General features: G+C 37.1%; 2 protein-coding genes across 4 annotated transcripts in view; one reads left to right on the top strand and one right to left on the bottom strand.

The window, feature by feature from the left end:
- Positions 1–3,738, bottom strand: part of LOC133612082 (partitioning defective 6 homolog alpha-like) — a 69,641-nt gene extending 65,903 nt beyond the window's left edge. For both annotated transcript variants that reach the window (XM_061969250.2, XM_061969251.2), the window contains exon 1: positions 3,353–3,738. In XM_061969250.2, the coding sequence (XP_061825234.2) occupies positions 3,353–3,409 (57 nt within the window). In that variant the 5' untranslated portion in view covers positions 3,410–3,738. The remainder of the gene's footprint in view (positions 1–3,352) is intronic.
- A 15,774-nt stretch (positions 3,739–19,512) lies between these two features.
- The window catches only part of LOC133612220 (mitochondrial 10-formyltetrahydrofolate dehydrogenase-like), a 144,199-nt gene continuing 138,098 nt past the window's right edge, over positions 19,513–25,613 (top strand). Inside the window, exon 1 of one of the 2 annotated variants that reach the window (XM_072913998.1) lies at positions 19,513–19,694. In XM_072913998.1, coding sequence (XP_072770099.1) covers positions 19,623–19,694 — 72 coding nt within the window. In that variant the 5' untranslated portion in view covers positions 19,513–19,622. The remainder of the gene's footprint in view (positions 19,695–25,613) is intronic. The other variant, XM_072913999.1, reaches the window with a different exon arrangement.

The following is a 25,613-nucleotide window of genomic DNA, read 5'->3' as shown; positions in this document are numbered from 1 at the left end:
TATGATACCATGTCATGTTTTTATGATACCATGTCATGTTTTTATGATACCATGTCATGTTTATATGATACCATGTCATGTTTATATGATACTATGTCATGTTTATATGATACCATGTCATGTTTATATGATACTATGTCATGTTTATATGATACCATGTCATGTTTATATGATACCATGTCATGTTTATATGATACCATGTCATGTTTTTATGATACCATGTCATGTTTATATGATACCATGTCATGTTTATATGATACCATGTCATGTTTATATGATACCATGTCATGTTTATATGATACTATGTCATGTTTATGTGATACCATGTCATGTTTATGTGATACCATGTCATGTTTATATGACACCATGTCATGTTTTTATGATACCATGTCATGTTTATATGATACCATGTCATGTTTATATGATACTATGTCATGTTTATATGATACCATGTCATGTTTATATGATACTATGTCATGTTTATGTGATACCATGTCATGTTTATGTGATACCATGTCATGTTTATATGATACCATGTCATGTTTATATGATACTATGTCATGTTTATATGATACCATGTCATGTTTATATGATACCATGTCATGTTTATATGATACCATGTCATGTTTATATGATACCATGTCATGTTTATATGATACTATGTCATGTTTATGTGATACCATGTCATGTTTATATGGTACCATGTCATGTTTATATGATACCATGTCATGTTTATGATACCATGTCAGGTTTATATGATACCATGTCATGTTTATATGATACCATGTCATGTTTATATGATACCATGTCATGTTTATATGATACCATGTCATGTTTATATGATACCATGTCATGTTTATATGATACTATGTCATGTTTATGTGATACCATGTCATGTTTATATGATACCATGTCATGTTTATGTGATACCATGTCATGTTTATATGATACCATGTCATGTTTTTATGGTACCATGTCATGTTTATATGATACCATGTCATGTTTATATGATACCATGTCATGTTTTTATGATACCATGTCATGTTTATATGGTACCATGTCATGTTTATATGATACCATGTCATGTTTATACGTCATGTTTATATGATACCATGTCATGTTTATATGGTACCATGTCATGTTTATATGATACCATGTCATGTTTATATGATACCATGTCATGTTTATGTGATACCATGTCATGTTTATATGGTACTATGTCATGTTTATATGATACCATGTCATGTTTATATGATACCATGTCATGTTTATATGATACCATGTCATGTTTATATGGTACTATGTCAGGTTTATATGATACCATGTCATGTTTATATGATACTATGTCATGTTTATGTGATACCATGTCATGTTTATGTGATACCATGTCATGTTTATATGATACTATGTCATGTTTATATGATACCATGTCATGTTTATATGATACCATGTCATGTTTATATGATTCCATGTCATGTTTATATGATACCATGTCATGTTTATATGATACCATGTCATGTTTATATGATACCATGTCATGTTTTTATGATACCATGTCATGTTTATATGATATCATGTCATGTTTATATGATACCATGTCATGTTTATATGATTCCATGTCATGTTTATATGATACCATGTCATGTTTATATGATACCATGTCATGTTTATATGATACCATGTCATGTTTATATGGTACCATGTCATGTTTATATGATACCATGTCATGTTTATATGATACCATGTCATGTTTATATGGTACCATGTCATGTTTATATGATACCATGTCATGTTTATATGATACCATGTCATGTTTATATGATACCATGTCATGTTTATATGATACCATGTCATGTTTATATGATACCATGTCATGTTTATATGGTACCATGTCATGTTTATATGATACCATGTCATGTTTATATGATACCATGTCATGTTTATATGATACCATGTCATGTTTATATGATACCATGTCATGTTTATATGATACCATGTCATGTTTTTATGATACCATGTCATGTTTATATGATACCATGTCATGTTTATATGATACCATGTCATGTTTATATGATACCATGTCATGTTTATATGATACTATGTCATGTTTATGTGATACCATGTCATGTTTATGTGATACCATGTCATGTTTATATGATACCATGTCATGTTTATATGGTACCATGTCATGTTTATATGATACCATGTCATGTTTATATGATACCATGTAATGTTTATATGATACCATGTCATGTTTATATGATACCATGTCATGTTTTTATGATACCATGTCATGTTTATATGATACTATGTCATGTTTATGTGATACCATGTCATGTTTATATGATACCATGTCATGTTTATATGACACCATGTCATGTTTATATGATACCATGTCATGTTTATATGATACCATGTCATGTTTATATGATACTATGTCATGTTTATGTGATACCATGTCATGTTTATATGATACCATGTCATGTTTATATGATACCATGTCATGTTTATATGGTACCATGTCATGTTTATATGGTACCATGTCATGTTTATATGATACCATGTCATGTTTATATGATACCATGTCATGTTTATATGATACCATGTCATGTTTATATGATACCATGTCATGTTTATATGATACCATGTCATGTTTATATGATACCATGTCATGTTTATATGATACCATGTCATGTTTATATGATACCATGTCATGTTTTTATGATACCATGTCATGTTTATATGATACCATGTCATGTTTATATGATACTATGTCATGTTTATATGATACCATGTCATGTTTATATGGTACCATGTCATGTTTATATGATACTATGTCATGTTTATATGATACTATGTCATGTTTATGTGATACCATGTCATGTTTATATGATACCATGTCATGTTTATATGATACCATGTCATGTTTATATGATACTATGTCATGTTTATGTGATACCATGTCATGTTTATATGATACCATGTCATGTTTATATGATACCATGTCATGTTTTTATGATACCATGTCATGTTTATATGGTACCATGTCATGTTTATATGATACCATGTCATGTTTTTATGATACCATGTCATGTTGTACATGTGTCAATTGCCAACGTGTAATGCTGATATCACAATTAAACAGCAGTTAAATGGAACAAAATCTACTACATTCTAAACTACATTCTTATAATGCGGAAATGCTCGACACACCTGCGCCAAACGCTAAAACGACAGTTTGTGTTCACAAACAAGCTAAAACGGCTGTATGTGTTTACAAAGAAGCAGGCGTATTAGAAAAGTGTCTGTTTAGTGAATGACGTCCAATCCAAGCAATGTCATCCACACTCACCTTACTTTTCACCTCCACCACGCCGCCCATGGCTTTGTGCAGCTGCATTCTCGACATGATGATGATCCAGTTAGTTAGGATGATCCAGTTAGTTAGGATGATCCAGTTAGTTAGGATGATCCAGTTAGTTAGTTAGATCCAGTGTGGCACTGCGGCTAAAAAAATCATTGGGCAAAATGCGGCTTCTTGTTGTCCGTCCAGGTTCAAAGTCAAGCGATTCGCACGCCCAATAACTCGTTCCGCCCCGGTGTTGCTTTCTCTTCCAGAAGCCAGCGTTTTCCAATAAATGTGTGGCGAAAATCAGAGACAAGTGCGACCTTGTAGCTTCCACCTTGCACCTTCCATCCAGTGTGCGGAGGAGGAGGCACCATCACCTCCGACTGCTAGGAGGCTGCCTGCCCGCGGAGGGCGGGGCACAGGCTGGGCACAGGCTGGGCACACTTCCCAGCCCACAGCTGCCTCCAATCTTTCAAACATGTGACCCATAAAGATTGTTCCTGGCACATTCCACTTATTAACACCCTTAGTAGTTATATGGTGTCATTTCTTAGGGTTTGACGCTCATTTGCCAGTACGCAAGCATTTCAGTTTGTCCTACGTGCGCTGCCGTAGTCAGGAAGTAGTCCACTGCTGTTGTATTTTGTTGAGCCCTACAAAATGTAAGTGTTGTATTATACAGGTAAAAGCCAGTAAATTAGAATATTTTGAAAAACTTGATTTATTTCAGTAATTGCATTCAAAAGGTGTAACTTGTACATTATATTTATTCATTGCACACAGACTGATGCATTCAAATGTTTATTTCATTTAATTTTGATGATTTGAAGTGGCAACAAATGAAAATCCAAAATTCCGTGTGTCACAAAATTAGAATATTACTTAAGGCTAATACAAAAAAGGGATTTTTTAGAAATGTTGGCCAACTGAAAAGTATGAAAATGAAAAATATGAGCATGTACAATACTCAATACTTGGTTGGAGCTCCTTTTGCCTCAATTACTGCGTTAATGCGGCGTGGCATGGAGTCGATGAGTTTCTGGCACTGCTCAGGTGTTATGAGAGCCCAGGTTGCTCTGATAGTGGCCTTCAACTCTTCTGCGGTTTTGGGTCTGGCATTCTGCATCTTCCTTTTCACAATACCCCACAGATTTTCTATGGGGCTAAGGTCAGGGGAGTTGGCGGGCCAATTTAGAACAGAAATACCATGGTCCGTAAACCAGGCACGGGTAGATTTTGCGCTGTGTGCAGGCGCCAAGTCCTGTTGGAACTTGAAATCTCCATCTCCATAGAGCAGGTCAGCAGCAGGAAGCATGAAGTGCTCTAAAACTTGCTGGTAGACGGCTGCGTTGACCCTGGATCTCAGGAAACAGAGTGGACCGACACCAGCAGATGACATGGCACCCCAAACCATCACTGATGGTGGAAACTTTACACTAGACTTCAGGCAACGTGGATCCTGTGCCTCTCCTGTCTTCCTCCAGACTCTGGGACCTCGATTTCCAAAGGAAATGCAAAATTTGCATGGTTAGGTGATGGTTTAGGGTGCCATGTCATCTGCTGGTGTCGGTCCACTCTGTTTCCTGATATCCAGGGTCAACGCAGCCGTCTACCAGCAAGTTTTAGAGCACTTCATGCTTCCTGCTGCTGACCTGCTCTATGGAGATGGAGATTTCAAGTTCCAACAGGACTTGGCGCCTGCACACAGCGCAAAATCTACCCGTGCCTGGTTTACGGACCATGGTATTTCTGTTCTAAATTGGCCCGCCAACTCCCCTGACCTTAGCCCCATAGAAAATCTGTGGGGTATTGTGAAAAGGAAGATGCAGAATGCCAGACCCAAAAACGCAGAAGAGTTGAAGGCCACTATCAGAGCAACCTGGGCTCTCATAACACCTGAGCAGTGCCAGAAACTCATCGACTCCATGCCACGCCGCATTAACGCAGTAATTGAGGCAAAAGGAGCTCCAACCAAGTATTGAGTATTGTACATGCTCATATTTTTCATTTTCATACTTTTCAGTTGGCCAACATTTCTAAAAATCCCTTTTTTGTATTAGCCTTAAGTAATATTCTAATTTTGTGACACACGGAATTTTGGATTTTCATTTGTTGCCACTTCAAATCATCAAAATTAAATGAAATAAACATTTGAATGCATCAGTCTGTGTGCAATGAATAAATATAATGTACAAGTTACACCTTTTGAATGCAATTACTGAAATAAATCAAGTTTTTCAAAATATTCTAATTTACTGGCTTTTACCTGTACAATCCAGGGTGTGGGATGTGGAGGGTTTGGTTGATATCAACACTTCAGTCATCAACAATTGCATCATCAGAGAAATGGACATTGAAACAGTGTAGGTGTGACTTGGTAGGATATGTACAGCAAGTAGTGGACAGAGAGAGAGAGATCAGAAAGTATAAGAACAAGTATATACATTTGATTATTATAGCTCTCATTCTGTACATGTTATGATCCTGCCGTTATGACTTTTGCTTCCTCTGTTGAGTCTAATTGAATGTCTTCAGGTGCTGCAGCTATTTTTATAGGTGAAAATTGAGTTCTTTATTTTGTTCACTTGAATGAAAAACTGCATTCCTTTCACGAGTATCTCTAATCATGGATGTCCTGCAGCACATCCATGTGGCATTACTGACATCTAGTGGCCAGTCAGTATACACCACTACATATCATCACTTTATTACTTTGAACAAAATGCCATAGAGTCTACTGATAGGTTGATTGGCAACAGGCCCGGCCCTAACCAATCAGGCGCCCTCTGCAAGATTTTAGTTGGCGCCCCCCCGCATCGGCAGTGAAGTGTATATACTCACAAGAAACCGAATAGCTTTGTCTTTGACCTTTTTTTTTACTTACAACTATACCTAATATATAAAGGGGTGGAAAAGTGACTATTACCTGCAGGGCAATCATTAGCTAACCAGAAGGCAATAACAATGTAAACAAAAACACCTGCTTAAAATATCTAATACAAATGTCCCTGAGGAATGTAAGGTGGGAGTACTGTAATTACCTAACGTTACATTATTATTTTCCATAACAATTTAGCCCCCTCCACAATATTAACCCGACGTTAAAACAGAACTAGCTATTTATTGATTAGCAATTGCCGGATCATGTAACATTAGCTTAATGCTAAAAAGCCAGGTTACTATCACATTCTGTAACAGACAAATAATTTCATGTAGGCTAACGTTACCTACCTGCTACCTCTGTCTTTTCTCGTTTCTCCTCCTCTTCTTTTCTCTTGTTTCTTCCCTGGGCACCTGACAGTTTTGGCCGTTTTGACATCTTGTGTTGATTTTTTGATGTGGTGACGTCCAAAAAGAGTCATGATACGGGAAGGGAGGGGGCGCACCGTGCGGGGGGAGGGGGGGGCGTACTGTTGTAACAAATAATATTTCTATTAAATAGGCTTTACTTTGCTTTTTAATTAACGTGGGATTATTTTTTGTATTTAGAAATAATAGTACCAACTTTTTTTTTTTTTTCTCCAACATTTGTGGCACTGGCGTGGCGCCCCCTGATGGACGGCGACCTTAGCATTTGCCTATACGGCCTATGCCACGGGCCGGCCCTGATTGGCAACACTAAATGTTCCCTAGTGTGTGAATGTGTTGGCCCTGTGATGTGTCCAGGGTGTACCCCGCCTTCCGCCTGAATGCAGCTGAGATAGGCTCCAGCACCCCCGCGATCCTGAAAGGGACAAGCGGTAGAAAATGGATGGATGGGATGGATCTACTGATCGTCTACTGTATGATAAATCTAATGAATCAAATTCCATCCATCCATTTTCTACCGCTTGTCCCTCTCTTAACGTGTGACTCAAACGAGAGAGTTGTTTTAGTAACACTCTTAATGTGTGACTCAAACGAGAGAGTTGTTTTAGTTACACTCTTAATGTGTGACTCAAACGAGAGAGTTGTTTTAATAACACTTAATGTGTGACTCAAACGAGAGAGTTGTTTTAGTAACACTCTTAATGTGTGACTCAAATGAGAGAGTTGTTTTAGTTACACTCTTAATGTGTGACTCAAATGAGAGAGTTGTTTTAGTAACACTTAATGTGTGACTCAAACGAGAGAGTTGTTTTAGTAACACTCTTAATGTGTGACTCAAATGAGAGAGTTGTTTTAGTAACACTCTTAACGTGTGACTCAAAGGAGAGAGTTGTTTTAATAACACTCTTAATGTGTGACTCAAAGGAGAGAGTTGTTTTAGTAACACTCTTAATGTGTGACTCAAAGGAGAGAGTTGCTTTAGTAACACTCTTAATGTGTGACTCAAACGAGAGAGTTGTTTTAGCAACACTCTTAATGTGTGACTCAAACGAGAGAGTTGTTTTAGTAACACTCTTAATGTGTGACTCAAACGAGAGAGTTGTTTTAGTAACACTTAATGTGTGACTCAAACGAGAGAGTTGTTTTAGTTACACTCTTAATGTGTGACTCAAACGAGAGAGTTGTTTTAGTAACACTTAATGTGTGACTCAAACGAGAGAGTTGTTTTAGTAACACTCTTAATGTGTGACTCAAACGAGAGAGTTGTTTTAGTAACACTCTTAATGTGTGACTCAAAGGAGAGAGTTGTTTTAGTAACACTCTTAATGTATGACTCAAACGAGAGAGTTGTTTTAGTAACACTCTTAATGTGTGACTAAAACGAGAGAGCTGTTTTAGTAACACTCTTAATGTGTGACTCAAACGAGAGAGTTGTTTTAGCAACACTCTTAATGTGTGACTCAAACGAGAGAGTTGTTTTAGTAACACTCTTAATGTGTGACTCAAACGAGAGAGTTGTTTTAGTAACACTCTTAATGTGTGACTCAAACGAGAGAGTTGTTTTAGTAACACTCTTAATGTGTGACTCAAACGAGAGAGTTGTTTTAGTAACACTCTTAATGTGTGACTCAAACGAGAGAGTTGTTTTAGTAACACTCTTAATGTGTGACTCAAACGAGAGAGTTGTTTTAGTTACACTCTTAATGTGTGACTCAAACGAGAGAGTTGTTTTAGTAACACTCTTAATGTGTGACTCAAACGAGAGAGTTGTTTTAGTTACACTCTTAATGTGTGACTCAAACGAGAGAGTTGTTTTAGTAACACTCTTAATGTGTGACTCAAACGAGAGAGTTGTTTTAGCAAAACTCTTAATGTGTGACTCAAACGAGAGAGTTGTTTTAGTAACACTCTTAATGTGTGACTCAAACGAGAGAGTTGTTTTAGTAACACTTAATGTGTGACTCAAACGAGAGAGTTGTTTTAGTAACACTCTTAATGTGTGACTCAAACGAGAGAGTTGTTTTAGTAACACTCTTAATGTGTGACTCAAACGAGAGAGTTGTTTTAGCAAAACTCTTAATGTGTGACTCAAACGAGAGAGTTGTTTTAGTAACACTCTTAATGTGTGACTCAAACGAGAGAGTTGTTTTAGTAACACTCTTAATGTGTGACTCAAAGGAGAGAGTTGTTTTAGTAACACTCTTAATGTGTGACTCAAACGAGAGAGTTGTTTTAGTAACACTCTTAATGTGTGACTCAAACGAGAGAGTTGTTTTAGTAACACTCTTAATGTGTGACTCAAACGAGAGAGTTGTTTTAGCAACACTCTTAATGTGTGACTCAAACGAGAGAGTTGTTTTAGTAACACTCTTAATGTGTGACTCAAACGAGAGAGTTGTTTTAGTTACACTCTTAATGTGTGACTCAAACGAGAGAGTTGTTTTAGTAACACTCTTAATGTGTGACTCAAACGAGAGAGTTGTTTTAGTAACACTCTTAATGTGTGACTCAAACGAGAGAGTTGTTTTAGTAACACTCTTAATGTGTGACTCAAACGAGAGAGTTGTTTTAGCAACACTCTTAATGTGTGACTCAAACGAGAGAGTTGTTTTAGTAACACTCTTAATGTGTGACTCAAACGAGAGAGTTGTTTTAGTTACACTCTTAATGTGTGACTCAAACGAGAGAGTTGTTTTAGTAACACTTAATGTGTGACTCAAAGGAGAGAGTTGTTTTAGTAACACTCTTAATGTGTGACTCAAACGAGAGAGTTGGGTGGTATTATGTTAAGCTGGTATTATTAAATAGGTGTGTAATTGTTTTGTTGTCAAATGTTAAGGTGGTATTATTAAATAGGTGTGTAATTGTTTTGTTGTCAAATGTTATGGTGGTATTATTAAATAGGTGTATAATTGTTTTGTTGTCAAATGTTAAGGTGGTATTATTAAATAGGTGTGTAATTGTTTTGTTGTCAAATGTTAAGGTGGTATTATTAAATAGTTGTATAATTGTTTGGTTGTCAAATGTTAAGGTGGTATTATTAAATAGTTGTATAATTGTTTGGTTGTCAAATGTTAAGGTGGTATTATTAAATAGTTGTATAATTGTTTTGTTGTCAAATGTTAAGGTGGTATTATTAAATAGGTGTGTAATTGTTTTGTTGTCAAATGTTAAGGTGGTATTATTAAATAGGTGTATAATTGTTTTGTTGTCAAATGTTAAGGTGGTATTATTAAATAGGTGTGGATTTGTTTTGTTGTCAAATGTTAAGGTGGTATTATTAAATAGTTGTATAATTGTTTTGTTGTCAAATGTTAAGGTGGTATTATTAAATAGTTGTATAATTGTTTTGTTGTCAAATGTTAAGGTGGTATTATTAAATAGTTGTAAAATTGTTTGGTTGTCAAATGTTAAGGTGGTATTATTAAATAGGTGTGTAATTGTTTTGTTGTCAAATGTTAAGGTGGTATTATTAAATAGGTGTATAATTGTTTTGTTGTCAAATGTTAAGGTGGTATTATTAAATAGGTGTGTAATTGTTTTGTTGTCAAATGTTAAGGTGGTATTATTAAATAGGTGTATAATTGTTTTGTTGTCAAATGTTAAGGTGGTATTATTAAATAGTTGTATAATTGTTTTGTTGTCAAATGTTAAGGTGGTATTATTAAATAGGTGTATAATTGTTTTGTTGTCAAATGTTAAGGTGGTATTATTAAATAGGTGTATAATTGTTTTGTTGTCAAATGTTAAGGTGGTATTATTAAATAGGTGTGTAATTGTTTTGTTGTCAAATGTTAAGGTGGTATTATTAAATAGGTGTATAATTGTTTTGTTGTCAAATGTTAAGGTGGTATTATTAAATAGTTGTATAATTGTTTTGTTGTCAAATGTTAAGGTGGTATTTTTAAATAGGTGTATAATTGTTTTGTTGTCAAATGTTAAGGTGGTATTATTAAATAGGTGTGTAATTGTTTTGTTGTCAAATGTTAAGGTGGTATTATTAAATAGGTGTGTAATTGTTTTGTTGTCAAATGTTAAGGTGGTATTATTAAATAGGTGTGTAATTGTTTTGTTGTCAAATGTTAAGGTGGTATTATTAAATAGGTGTATAATTGTTTTGTTGTCAAATGTTAAGGTGGTATTATTAAATAGGTGTGTAATTGTTTTGTTGTCAAATGTTAAGGTGGTATTATTAAATAGGTGTATAATTGTTTTGTTGTCAAATGTTAAGGTGGTATTATTAAATAGGTGTGTAATTGTTTTGTTGTCAAATGTCAAGGTGGTATTATTAAATAGGTGTGTAATTGTTTTGTTGTCAAATGTTAAGGTGGTATTATTAAATAGGTGTGTAATTGTTTTGTTGTCAAATGTTAAGGTGGTATTATTAAATAGGTGTATAATTGTTTTGTTGTCAAATGTTAAGGTGGTATTATTAAATAGGTGTGTAATTGTTTTGTTGTCAAATGTTAAGGTGGTATTATTAAATAGGTGTATAATTGTTTTGTTGTCAAATGTTAAGGTGGTATTATTAAATAGGTGTGTAATTGTTTTGTTGTCAAATGTTAAGGTGGTATTATTAAATAGGTGTGTAATTGTTTTGTTGTCAAATGTTAAGGTGGTATTATTAAATAGGTGTGTAATTGTTTTGTTGTCAAATGTTAAGGTGGTATTATTAAATAGGTGTGTAATTGTTTTGTTGTCAAATGTTAAGGTGGTATTATTAAATAGGTGTGTAATTGTTTGGTTGTCAAATGTTAAGGTGGTATTATTAAATAAGTGTGTAATTGTTTGGTTGTCAAATGTTAAGGTGGTATTATTAAATAGTTGTATAATTGTTTTGTTGTCAAATGTTAAGGTGGTATTATTAAATAGTTGTATAATTGTTTTGTTGTCAAATGTTAAGGTGGTATTATTAAATAGGTGTGTAATTGTTTTGTTGTCAAATGTTAAGGTGGTATTATTAAATAGGTGTGTAATTGTTTTGTTGTCAAATGTTAAGGTGGTATTATTAAATAGGTGTATAATTGTTTTGTTGTCAAATGTTAAGGTGGTATTATTAAATAGGTGTGTAATTGTTTTGTTGTCAAATGTTAAGGTGGTATTATTAAATAGGTGTATAATTGTTTTGTTGTCAAATGTTAAGGTGGTATTATTAAATAGGTGTGTAATTGTTTTGTTGTCAAATGTCAAGGTGGTATTATTAAATAGGTGTGTAATTGTTTTGTTGTCAAATGTTAAGGTGGTATTATTAAATAGGTGTGTAATTGTTTTGTTGTCAAATGTTAAGGTGGTATTATTAAATAGGTGTATAATTGTTTTGTTGTCAAATGTTAAGGTGGTATTATTAAATAGGTGTGTAATTGTTTTGTTGTCAAATGTTAAGGTGGTATTATTAAATAGGTGTATAATTGTTTTGTTGTCAAATGTTAAGGTGGTATTATTAAATAGGTGTGTAATTGTTTTGTTGTCAAATGTTAAGGTGGTATTATTAAATAGGTGTGTAATTGTTTTGTTGTCAAATGTTAAGGTGGTATTATTAAATAGGTGTGTAATTGTTTTGTTGTCAAATGTTAAGGTGGTATTATTAAATAGGTGTGTAATTGTTTTGTTGTCAAATGTTAAGGTGGTATTATTAAATAGGTGTATAATTGTTTTGTTGTCAAATGTTAAGGTGGTATTATTAAATAGGTGTGTAATTGTTTTGTTGTCAAATGTTAAGGTGGTATTATTAAATAGGTGTGTAATTGTTTTGTTGTCAAATGTTAAGGTGGTATTATTAAATAGTTGTATAATTGTTTTGTTGTCAAATGTTAAGGTGGTATTATTAAATAGGTGTGTAATTGTTTTGTTGTCAAATGTTAAGGTGGTATTATTAAATAGGTGTGTAATTGTTTTGTTGTCAAATGTTAAGGTGGTATTATTAAATAGGTGTGTAATTGTTTGGTTGTCAAATGTTAAGGTGGTATTATTAAATAAGTGTGTAATTGTTTGGTTGTCAAATGTTAAGGTGGTATTATTAAATAGTTGTATAATTGTTTTGTTGTCAAATGTTAAGGTGGTATTATTAAATAGGTGTGTAATTGTTTGGTTGTCAAATGTTAAGGTGGTATTATTAAATAAGTGTGTAATTGTTTGGTTGTCAAATGTTAAGGTGGTATTATTAAATAGTTGTATAATTGTTTTGTTGTCAAATGTTAAGGTGGTATTATTAAATAGGTGTGTAATTGTTTTGTTGTCAAATGTTAAGGTGGTATTATTAAATAGTTGTATAATTGTTTCGTTGTCAAATGTTAAGGTGGTATTATTAAATAGTTGTATGATTGTTTGGTTGTCAAATGTTAAGGTGGTATTATTAAATAGTTGTATAATTGTTTGGTTGTCAAATGTTAAGGTGGTATTATTAAATAGGTGTGTAATTGTTTTGTTGTCAAATGTTAAGGTGGTATTATTAAATAGGTGTGTAATTGTTTTGTTGTCAAATGTTAAGGTGGTATTATTAAATAGTTGTATAATTGTTTGGTTGTCAAATGTTAAGGTGGTATTATTAAATAGGTGTGTAATTGTTTTGTTGTCAAATGTTAAGGTGGTATTATTAAATAGGTGTGTAATTGTTTTGTTGTCAAATGTTAAGGTGGTATTATTAAATAAATGTCGGTGTCTAGCAGGACCGATAATCAGCATTTCCGTTTTCTTGGCGTTGACTTGCAAGAAGTTAGCAGACATCCATTGTTGTAAAATTGTAAATGTAAAATTGTACTACCTTATCTGGTGTGCGACTTTACAATTACTTTGATACTTTACCTTAACTCATACTGTTTCTACTCTACCTTTTTCATTTTTCTTTTTTTTTCACATTTACTAATCATCCTTATCCAGTACAGTTGGGTTGTTCTCACCAATATCAGCTGTGCATATATACTGTATCTGTGTTCACAAGAATAGAGCCAGCTGGGAAAAAGTCCAACTCTGAGATGTCATAAGTCAACTCAGGTCACGTCCACACACACCAGAACGCTATAGAACGAAGAAGAAAAAAGAAGACAGAGAGGATCTCAGGAAACAGAGTGGACCGACACCAGCAGATGACATGGCACCCCAAACCATCACTGATGGTGGAAACTTTACACTAGACTTCAGGCAACGTGGATCCTGTGCCTCTCCTGTCTTCCTCCAGACTCTGGGACCTCGATTTCCAAAGGAAATGCAAAATTTGCATGGTTGGGTGATGGTTTGGGGTGCCATGTCATCTGCTGGTGTCGGTCCACTCTGTTTCCTGAGATCCAGGGTCAACGCAGCTGTCTACCAGCAAGTTTTAGAGCACTTCATGCTTCCTGCTGCTGACCTGCTCTATGGAGATGGAGATTTCAAGTTCCAACAGGACTTGGCGCCTGCACACAGCGCAAAATCTACCCGTGCCTGGTTTACGGACCATGGTATTTCTGTTCTAAATTGGCCCGCCAACTCCCCTGACCTTAGCCCCATAGAAAATCTGTGGGGTATTGTGAAAAGGAAGATGCAGAATGCCAGACCCAAAAACGCAGAAGAGTTGAAGGCCACTATCAGAGCAACCTGGGCTCTCATAACACCTGAGCAGTGCCAGAAACTCATCGACTCCATGCCACGCCGCATTAACGCAGTAATTGAGGCAAAAGGAGCTCCTACCAAGTATTGAGTATTGTACATGCTCATATTTTTCATTTTCATACTTTTCAGTTGGCCAACATTTCTAAAAATCCCTTTTTTGTATTAGCCTTAAGTAATATTCTAATTTTGTGACACACGGAATTTTGGATTTTCATTTGTTGCCACTTCAAATCATCAAAATTAAATGAAATAAACATTTGAATGCATCAGTCTGTGTGCAATGAATAAATATAATGTACAAGTTACACCTTTTGAATGCAATTACTGAAATAAATCAAGTTTTTCAAAATATTCTAATTTACTGGCTTTTACCTGTATATTATATTTGTTACAACTGTGTTGGCCTGCGATGAGATGGTGACATGTCCAGGGTGTACCGTGCCTTCCGTCTGAGTGCAGCTGGGATAGGCTTCAGCCCCCCCCCCGGGACACTCTGTAGAATATGGATAGATGGAATATTAGGAAACCCAAAACTAATGGTTCATTATTACAATTACTTTGCAACCTACATTCATACAAATGCAACACAATGTTAACATGAACAACATTGTTATTACAGATTTATATAAGTCAAACAGATTTGAGTATTTATTTTCATTTAAAGAAAAACATGTAATTTATGATAATATGATATTTGTTGCATTATTATATAATATTAGATATTAATATTTATTTTCATGCAGTACATGTATTTTTTATGTCAGAGCGGAAAGTATAAATACCGTATTTTCCGCACCATAAGGCGCCCTGGGTTATAAGCCGCGCCTTCAATGAACGGCATATTTCAAAACTTTGTCCACCTATAAGCCGCCCCGTGTTGTAAGCCGCATCTAACTGCGCTAAAGGAATGTCAAAAAAACAGTCAGATAGGTCAGTCAAACTTTAATAATATATTAAAAACCAGCGTTCTAACAACTCTGTTCACTCCCAAAATGTACGCAAATGTGCAATCACAAACATACGTATATCAACATGGACAGAGCTGCGTGAAAAAAGCCACCCAGCCTCTTCGCGTAAACTTAAACTTACCTTAACCACTCGCTCATCTTTTCTTCATCCATCCCTTCGAGTTAGCTTTTTATGATGACGCCGGCTGGAAAGGTCTCTTTTGGAAAGGTCTTCCTTTTGAATATCACCATGGGTGGAAGTTTCTGGCCATTAGCATGGCAAGCTAGAACCACAGTGAAGGATGACTTCTCATTCCCTGTGGTGCGAATATTCACCGTACGTGCTCCCGTTGTATCCACAGTGCGGTTCACAGGAATATCAGTTGCTGTGAAATAGTAATCCGTGTGCGGATGGAGAGATTGCGTCTTTTCATGAACCGGATCCCTGACGCTTAGTAGGAGCCATTTTGTGGTCTTTACAGATGTAAACACACAAAGGAAATGAAACGTACGGTATATCCGCGCGCTTTTTCTTCTTCTACGTGGGCGGGTGGTTGCTTACAGTAGAAGAAGAAGCGCTTCCTGTCCTATGGGGGCGGGTGCTTACCTTGGCGGTTGCTTGCGTAGAAGAAGAAGCGCTTCCTGTTCTACCGGGAAAAAAGATGGCGGCTGTTTACCGAAGTTGCGAGATCGAAACTTTATGAAAATGAATCGTAATATTAATCCATATATAAAGCGCACCGGGTTAAAAGCCGCACTGTCAGCTTTTGAGTAAATTTGTGGTTTTTAGGTGCGGCTAATAGTGCGGAAAATACGGTACATCTAGGAGAAAAAAGATAAAGTCCATGTTACTTCCAGGGCCCTGTGATGAGGTGGTGACTTGTCCAGGGAGGACCCTGCCTTCCGCCCGAATGCAGCTGAGATAGGCTCCAGCACCCCCCGCCACCCCGAAAGGGACAAGCGGTAGAAAATGGATGTTACTTCCAGGCTTTTGTGGGCCACATGCAGGCCCGGCCCTAATCAATCTGGCGCCCTAGGCAAGATTTTAGGTGGCGCCCCCCCACATCGGCAGTGAAGTGTATATACTCACAAGAACCCGAATAGCTTTGTCTTTGACCTTTTTTTTTTACTTACAACTATACCTAATATATAAAGGGGTGGAAAAGTGACTATTACCTGCAGGGCAAACATTAGCTAACCAGAAGGCAATAACACCTGCTTAAAAGATCTAATACAAATGTCCCTGAGGAATGTAAGGTGGGAGTACTGTAATTACCTAACGTTACATTATTATTTTCCATAACAATTTAGCCCCCTCCACAATATTAACCCGACGTTAAAACAGAACTAGCTATTTATTGATTAGCAATTGCCGAATCATGTAACATTAGCTTAATGCTAAAAAGCCAGGTTACTATCACATTCTGTAACAGACAAATAATTTCATGTAGGCTAACGTTACCTACCTGCTACCTCTGTCTTTTTCTCGTTTCTCCTCCTCTTCTTTTCTCTTTTTTCTTCCCTGGGCACCTGACAGTTTTGGCCGTTTTGACATCTTGTGTTGATTTTTTGATGTGGTGACGTCCAAAAAGAGTCATGATACGGGAAGGGAGGGGGCGCACCGTGGGGGCGTAATGTTGTAACAAATAATATTTCTATTAAATAGGCTTTACTTTGCATTTTAATTAACGTAAGATTATTTTTTGTATTTAGAAATAATAGTAACAACTTTTTTTTCTCTTCTTTTTTTTTCTCCAACATTTGTGGCACTGGCGTACGGCGCCCCCTGATGGACGGCGCCCTTAGCATTTGCCTATACGGCCTATGCCACGGGCCGGCCCTGGCCACATGAACTGATGTGGGGGGGCCAGATGTGGCCCCGCGGGCCTTGACTTTGACATCAGTACTTTTAGGGACATTTTGTGCTTGTCATGCAGATTTTGGACAGCATATATGCTGAATGATACAAAATTAACATTTTCATAATTGAGGGAGACATCCTGCATTGTTCAAAAAACAAGCTGAAGTCTGGTGAATCAACTTAATGAGATTAATCAATGCTATGGTGATAGCGCTGCTGCCATTTTATAGAATTTTATTCCATGGAACAATCTATAGAACTTTCAGCAGATAAAGGATAATGTCTATAGAATTTCTGTTAGACATTCTATAGAATGCCCAGTTCTATAGAACAATCTATAGACCTTTCTGCAGATAAAGTAATGTCTATAGAATTTCTGTTAGACATTCTATAGAATTCCCAGTTCTATAGAACAATCTATGGACTTTTCATCAGATAATGTAATGTCTATAGAATTTCTACAGGATATTCTATATAATTCCCAGCTCTATAGAACAGTGAAAAGACCTTCCAGCACATGAAGCTGATGTCTATAGAATTTCTATAGAATTTTGAATACATATTCTATAGAATCTTCAGTTCTAAAGAAATTCCGACGAAATTCTATAGCGTTCTACAGGTAAAAGCCAGTAAATTAGAATATTTTGAAAAACTTGATTTATTTCAGTAATTGCATTCAAAAGGTGTAACTTGTACATTATATTTATTCATTGCACACAGACTGATGCATTCAAATGTTTATTTCATTTAATTTTGATGATTTGAAGTGGCAACAAATGAAAATCCAAAATTCCGTGTGTCACAAAATTAGAATATTACTTAAGGCTAATACAAAAAAGGGATTTTTAGAAATGTTGGCCAACTGAAAAGGATGAAAATGAAAAATATGAGCATGTACAATACTCAATACTTGGTTGGAGCTCCTTTTGCCTCAATTACTGCGTTAATGCGGCGTGGCATGGAGTCGATGAGTTTCTGGCACTGCTCAGGTGTTATGAGAGCCCAGGTTGCTCTGATAGTGGCCTTCAACTCTTCTGCGTTTTTGGGTCTGGCATTCTGCATCTTCCTTTTCACAATACCCCACAGATTTTCTATGGGGCTATGGTCAGGGGAGTTGGCGGGCCAATTTAGAACAGAAATACCATGGTCCGTAAACCAGGCACGGGTAGATTTTGCGCTGTGTGCAGGCGCCAAGTCCTGTTGGAACTTGAAATCTCCATCTCCATAGAGCAGGTCAGCAGCAGGAAGCATGAAGTGCTCTAAAACTTGCTGGTAGACGGCTGCGTTGACCCTGGATCTCAGGAAACAGAGTGGACCGACACCAGCAGATGACATGGCACCCCAAACCATCACTGATGGTGGAAACTTTACACTAGACTTCAGGCAACGTGGATCCTGTGCCTCTCCTGTCTTCCTCCAGACTCTGGGACCTCGATTTCCAAAGGAAATGCAAAATTTGCATGGTTGGGTGATGGTTTGGGGTGCCATGTCATCTGCTGGTGTCGGTCCACTCTGTTTCCTGAGATCCAGGGTCAACGCAGCCGTCTACCAGCAAGTTTTAGAGCACTTCATGCTTCCTGCTGCTGACCTGCTCTATGGAGATGGAGATTTCAAGTTCCAACAGGACTTGGCGCCTGCACACAGCGCAAAATCTACCCGTGCCTGGTTTACGGACCATGGTATTTCTGTTCTAAATTGGCCCGCCAACTCCCCTGACCTTAGCCCCATAGAAAATCTGTGGGGTATTGTGAAAAGGAAGATGCAGAATGCCAGACCCAAAAACGCAGAAGAGTTGAAGGCCACTATCAGAGCAACCTGGGCTCTCATAACACCTGAGCAGTGCCAGAAACTCATCGACTCCATGCCACGCCGCATTAACGCAGTCATTGAGGCAAAAGGAGCTCCAACCAAGTATTGAGTATTGTACATGCTCATATTTTTCATTTTCATACTTTTCAGTTGGCCAACATTTCTAAAAAATCCCTTTTTTGTATTAGCCTTAAGTAATATTCTAATTTTGTGACACACGGAATTTTGGATTTTCATTTGTTGCCACTTCAAATCATCAAAATTAAATGAAATAAACATTTGAATGCATCAGTCTGTGTGCAATGAATAAATATAATGTACAAGTTACACCTTTTGAATGCAATTACTGAAATAAATCAAGTTTTTCAAAATATTCTAATTTACTGGCTTTTACCTGTATATATTTCTATAGAGATTCTATAGAACATTTTTTGCAGGGTAAACATATTCCTTTTTTTTTTTTTTTAAATAACGCCATATAAAATGTGCTGTACACCGACTAAACACAGCACTATAAACAACATTGTAGCAGAATATGCAGGAAATTAAATAATAATTGATATTCGTGAATCCGACATCGATACTGCCCCTGATATCGACATGATCGACTCGTGTGTCGAGCCAGCCGCACCGGGCTGCTGACTGAGTGTGCTTTCCTAGCTCGGATCTTTTCTCCCTGACACGTCCGAGATAGTGTCCGAGTGTCGTCATCGCGTGTTTGTTTCCCACGCAGACTCGCACAGTTTCACGCGAAGACGCCATCATGCTGTGGACCGCCAGCCAGGCCGTGAGGACATTTTCTTCCACTTCTGTGAGGACATTTTCTTCCACTTCTGTGAGTCAAAGCAGGATTGAACCGCATTCATTGACGTGCCACGTCCGTGCCTTTATTTACTTCACCGGGCAGCGAAATAAGAGCTTGTATGTCACTCATTGCTTTTTTTCCTGCTCCTTGCACAGGGTTAGGGTTAGTTAGTTAGTTAGTTAGTCAGTCAGTCAGTTAGTTAGTTAGTGTGTAAAACCTGAGCGTGTTGCATCAGCTTCATTTCTTCTCTTTTTTTTTTTTTTACTGCTCTCAATGGCCATGATGCGACCGTGCAGTACTTTTATACCATTTTGTATATATTTGTGGACTGTTATTAAGAGTGAGCTCTGTGCTGATGTGAGCTTTATAAGGTGATCAATAAATGCACTTGACAGAGAAAAGTCTAAATTAAAGCCCGTTTAGTCCTCACACATGTCACAGCGAGGGGACGGCTGTGGGCGTGGTCTCTCTCAGCCAATAGTATTTGTCACATTGTGTAAGCCAATAGAAAGGCTTGATGATAAGGGTGGGGGGCGGGGCTAAGAAGCAATGCCTAAAACAAATATGTTGCTTCCTGGAATCCAAGACTAAAGTGTCCAGAGTTCAACCTGTTCAAATAAAAGTCATCATTAAACATAGCCTGTTGAAGAACATCCAAAAGGTGTTTGCTGTGTTAAAAATATACAGGTAAAAGCCAGTAAATTAGAATATTTTGAAAAACTTGATTTATTTCAGTAATTGCATTCAAAAGGTGTAACTTGTACATTATATTTATTCACTGCACACAGACTGATGCATTCAAATGTTTATTTCATTTCATTTTGATGATTTGAAGTGGCAACAAATGAAAATCCAAAATTCCGTGTGTCACAAAATTAGAATATTACTTAAGGCTAATACAAAAAAGGGATTTTTAGAAATGTTGGCCAACTGAAAAGTATGAAAATGAAAAATATGAGCATGTACAATACTCAATACTTGGTTGGAGCTCCTTTTGCCTCAATTACTGCGTTAATGCGGCGTGGCATGGAGTCGATGAGTTTCTGGCACTGCTCAGGTGTTATGAGAGCCCAGGTTGCTCTGATAGTGGCCTTCAACTCTTCTGCGTTTTTGGGTCTGGCATTCTGCATCTTCCTTTTCACAATACCCCACAGATTTTCTATGGGGCTAAGGTCAGGGGAGTTGGCGGGCCAATTTAGAACAGAAATACCATGGTCCGTAAACCAGGCACGGGTAGATTTTGCGCTGTGTGCAGGCGCCAAGTCCTGTTGGAACTTGAAATCTCCATCTCCATAGAGCAGGTCAGCATGAAGTGCTCTAAAACTTGCTGGTAGACGGCTGCGTTGACCCTGGATCTCAGGAAACAGAGTGGACCGACACCAGCAGATGACATGGCACCCCAAACCATCACCCAACCATGCAAATTTTGCATTTCCTTTGGAAATCGAGGTCCCAGAGTCTGGAGGAAGACAGGAGAGGCACAGGATCCACGTTGCCTGAAGTCTAGTGTAAAGTTTCCACCATCAGTGATGGTTTGGGGTGCCATGTCATCTGCTGGTGTCGGTCCACTCTGTTTCCTGAGATCCAGGGTCAACGCAGCCGTCTATCAGCAAGTTTTAGAGCACTTCATGAAAAGGAAGATGCAGAATGCCAGACCCAAAAACGCAGAAGAGTTGAAGGCCACTATCAGAGCAACCTGGGCTCTCATAACACCTGAGCAGTGCCAGAAACTCATCGACTCCATGCCACGCCGCATTAACGCAGTAATTGAGGCAAAAGGAGCTCCAACCAAGTATTGAGTATTGTACATGCTCATATTTTTCATTTTCATACTTTTCAGTTGGCCAACATTTCTAAAAATCCCTTTTTTGTATTAGCCTTAAGTAATATTCTAATTTTGTGACACACGGAATTTTGGATTTTCATTTGTTGCCACTTCAAATCATCAAAATTAAATGAAATAAACATTTGAATGCATCAGTCTGTGTGCAATGAATAAATATAATGTACAAGTTACACCTTTTGAATGCAATTACTGAAATAAATCAAGTTTTTCAAAATATTCTAATTTACTGGCTTTTACCTGTATATTTGAAGTAAAATAAGCAACTTTATACCAGTCCATCAGCAGCTGGCACAGACCTGTGCAGAATCAATCAATCAATCAATCAATCAATGTTTATTTATATAGCCCTAAATCACAAGTGTCTCAAAGGGCTGCACAAGCCACAACGACATCCTCGGTATAGCCCACATAAGGGCAAGGAAAAACTCACCCCAGTGGGACGTCGATGTGAATGACTATGAGAAACCTTGGAGAGGACCGCATATGTGGGTAACCCCCCCCCCCCCTCTAGGGAGACCGAATGCAATGGATGTCGAGTGGGTCTAACATAATATTGTGAGAGTCCAGTCCATAGTGGATCCAGCATAACAGTAAGAGTACAGTCCACAGTGGGGTCAGCAGGAAACCATCCCGAGCGGAGACGGGTCAGCAGCGCAGAGATGTTCCCAACCGATATACAGGCGAGCGGTCCACCCCGGGTCCCGACTCTGGACAGCCAGCACCCCATCCATGGCCACCGGATCTGTGTGTCTCCCCTTCCACAAGGGATAGGGGGGAGCAGAGGAGAAAAGAAAAGAAACGGCAGATCAACTGGTCTAAAAAAGGGGGGCTATTCAAAGGCTAGAGTATACAAATGAGTTTTAAGATGGGACTTAAATGTTTCTACTGAGGTAGCATCTCTAACTGTTACCGGGAGGGCATTCCATAGTACTGGAGCCCCAATAGAAAACGCTCTACAGCCCGCAGACTTTTTTTGGGCTCTGGGAATCACTAATAAGCCGGAGTTCTTTGAACGCAGATTTCTTGCCGGGACATATGGTACAAGATAGGCTGGAGCTAGACCGTGTAGTATTTTATACGTAAGTAGTAAAACCTTAAAGTCACATCTTAAGTGCACAGGAAGCCAGTGCAGGTGAGCCAGTATAGGCGTAATATGATCAAACTTTCTTGTTCTTGTCAAAAGTCTAGCAGCCGCATTTTGTACCAACTGTAATCTTTTAATGCTAGACATAGGGAGACCCGAAAATAATACGTTAGCACCTGCAGGCTGAATGTGGCCTGTTAACATCTTCAATCCAGCCTGCCAGACCTTCTACATCAGGAGTCTCCAAGCCACGGCCCCAGGGCTGAATATGGCTCGCCAGCGTCCAAAATCCAGTCCTCGGGAAGTCTCAAGGTTTTTTTTTTTAATTTGTCCGACCGCTTCTACCGTATTTTTTTGGATTATAAATCGCAGTTTTTTTCATAGTTTGGCCGGGGGTGCGACTTATACTCAGGAGCGACTTATGTGTGAAATGATCAGAGGTGGGTAGAGTAGCCAGAAATTGTACTCAAGTAAGAGTACTGTTACTTTAGAGATGTATTACTCAAGTAAAAGTAAGGAGTAGTCACCCAAATATTTACTTGAGTAAAAGTAAAAAGTATGTTGTGAAAAAACTACTCAAGTACTGAGTAACTGATGAGTAACATATACACACATATCATATATATATATATATATATATATATATATATATACACACACATTTACATATATATATATATATATACACACACATTTACATATATATATATATATATACACACATATACATATATATATATATATATATATAGATATATATATATACATACATTGATATATATATATATATATATATATATATATATATATATATATATATATATATACATACATTGATATATACAGTATATAATTTATATTTATTTATTTTGCCGTTTTTGTTTACATGTTAATAGTGTTTTAATGAATATACATGCATGTTTAACACATATAGATTCCTTTCTTTCATGAAGACAAGAATATAAGTTGGTGTATTACCTGATTCTGATGACTTGCATTGATTGTAATCAGACAGTAGTGATGATAACGTCCACGTTTTCAAATGGAGGAGAAAAAAAGTTCCTCCTTTCTGTCTAATACCACATGAAAATGGTTGGTTTTTGGCATCTTATTTGTCCAGCTTCCATATTCGTTTTTATACACTTTACAAGAAATACATTGGTGGCAAACTCCGTAGCTTGCTAGCTTGTTTGCGCAGGCTTTCGGAGACTCTTGTTTTGAAAGCGCAGGCTCGATGGAGCGGCACTTTTATTGTGAAGACAGGAACTGTGCAGTCAGTCTTTAGGCTTTTGACGGGATGTACGGTTGAAATAAAAAAGGGTCTTTTTTCCTTCACACTTTTGATTGATTGATTGAAACTTGTATTAGTAGATTGCACAGTACAGTACATATTCCGTACAATTGACCACTAAATGGTAACACCCCAATAAGTTTTTCAACTTGTTTAAGTCAGGTCATGTGACCTCCTGGCTCTGTTTGATTGGTCCAACGTCACCAGTGACTACATCTGATTGGTGGAACGGAGTGAACGTCATCAGTGACTGTATTTGTTGAAACGCAGGCACTATGAAGGTCTGTCTGACAGACCAAAACAAACAAAGCGTGCATTAACAGATCGATAAAAAATTAGTAGCGAGTAGCGAGCTGAATGTAGATAAAAGTAGCGGAGTAAAAGTAGCGTTTCTTCTCTATAAATATACTCAAGTAAAAGTAAAAGTATGTTGCATTAAAACTACTCTTAGAAGTACAATTTATCCCAAAAGTTACTCAAGTAGATGTAACGGAGTAAATGTAGCGCGTTACTACCCACCTCTGGAAATGATGAACACATTAGCGTCAAATATCAAATAATATTATTGATCTCATTCACGTAAGAGACTAGACGTATAAGATTTCATGGGATTTAGCGATTAGGAGTGACAGATTGTATAGCATGTTCTATATGTTATAGTTATTTGAATGACTCTTACCATAATATGTTACGTTAACATACCAGTTGGTTATTTATGCCTCATATAACGTACACTTATTCAGCCTGTTGTTCACTATTCTTCATTTATTTTAAATTGCCTTTCAAATGTCTATTCTTGCTGTTGGCTTTTATCAAATACATTTACCCCAAAAATGCGACTTATACTCCAGTGCGACTTATATATGTTTTTTTTCACTCTTTATTATGCATTTTCGGCCGGTGCGACTTATACTCCAAAAATTACGGTATGTTAGCAAATGCTCTTTAAAGTTAAAGTACCACTGATAGTCACACACACACTAGGTGTAGTCACATTACCCTCTGCATTTGACCCATCCCCTTGTTCCACCCCCCTGGGTGGTGAGGGGAGCAGTGAGCAGCAGCGGTGGCCGCGCTCAGGAATCATTTTTGTGATTTAACCCCCAATTCCAACCCCTGATGCTGAGTGCCAAGCAGGGAGGTAATGGCTCCCATTTTTATAGTCTTTGGTATGACTTGGCTGGGGTTTGAACTCACAACCTACCCATCTCAGGGCGGACACTCTAACCACTAGACCACTGAGCAAGCCTCTGTTTATAACATCTATTTTCTGCTGGATCTACTCTCTATTTTATGCTGTCCTTTTTCTTTGTCGTTGCTGCAGCTGTTACATGTACTGTAATACTGTAATACTGTACATCAGACTAAGTTTAGCTCAAGGGCCGCATGGAGGGAAATTTGTGCACACGCGGGCCGGACTATTAAAATGGTAAATGGGTTATACTTGTATAGCGCTTTTCTACCTTCAAGGTGCTCAAAGCGCTTTGACACTATTTCCACATTCACACACACATTCACACACACGTTCACACAGTGATGGCGGGAGCTGCCATGCAAAAGTGAAGTGTCTTGCTCAAGGACACAACGGACGTGATGAGGTTGGAAGTAGATGGGGGATCGAACCAGGAACCCTCAGGTTCCCAATCATGGCATTAAAACTAAAAACTAAGGACAACTTCAGATTATTTTCTTTGTCTTACTTTGGCCCAAAATAGAACAAACACATTC

Source organism: Nerophis lumbriciformis, linkage group LG10 (genome assembly GCF_033978685.3).
Source record: "Nerophis lumbriciformis linkage group LG10, RoL_Nlum_v2.1, whole genome shotgun sequence".
Taxonomy (NCBI): domain Eukaryota; kingdom Metazoa; phylum Chordata; class Actinopteri; order Syngnathiformes; family Syngnathidae; genus Nerophis; species Nerophis lumbriciformis.
Note: the sequence above shows the minus strand (reverse complement) of the source record. Positions and strands in the feature narration are given on the sequence as shown.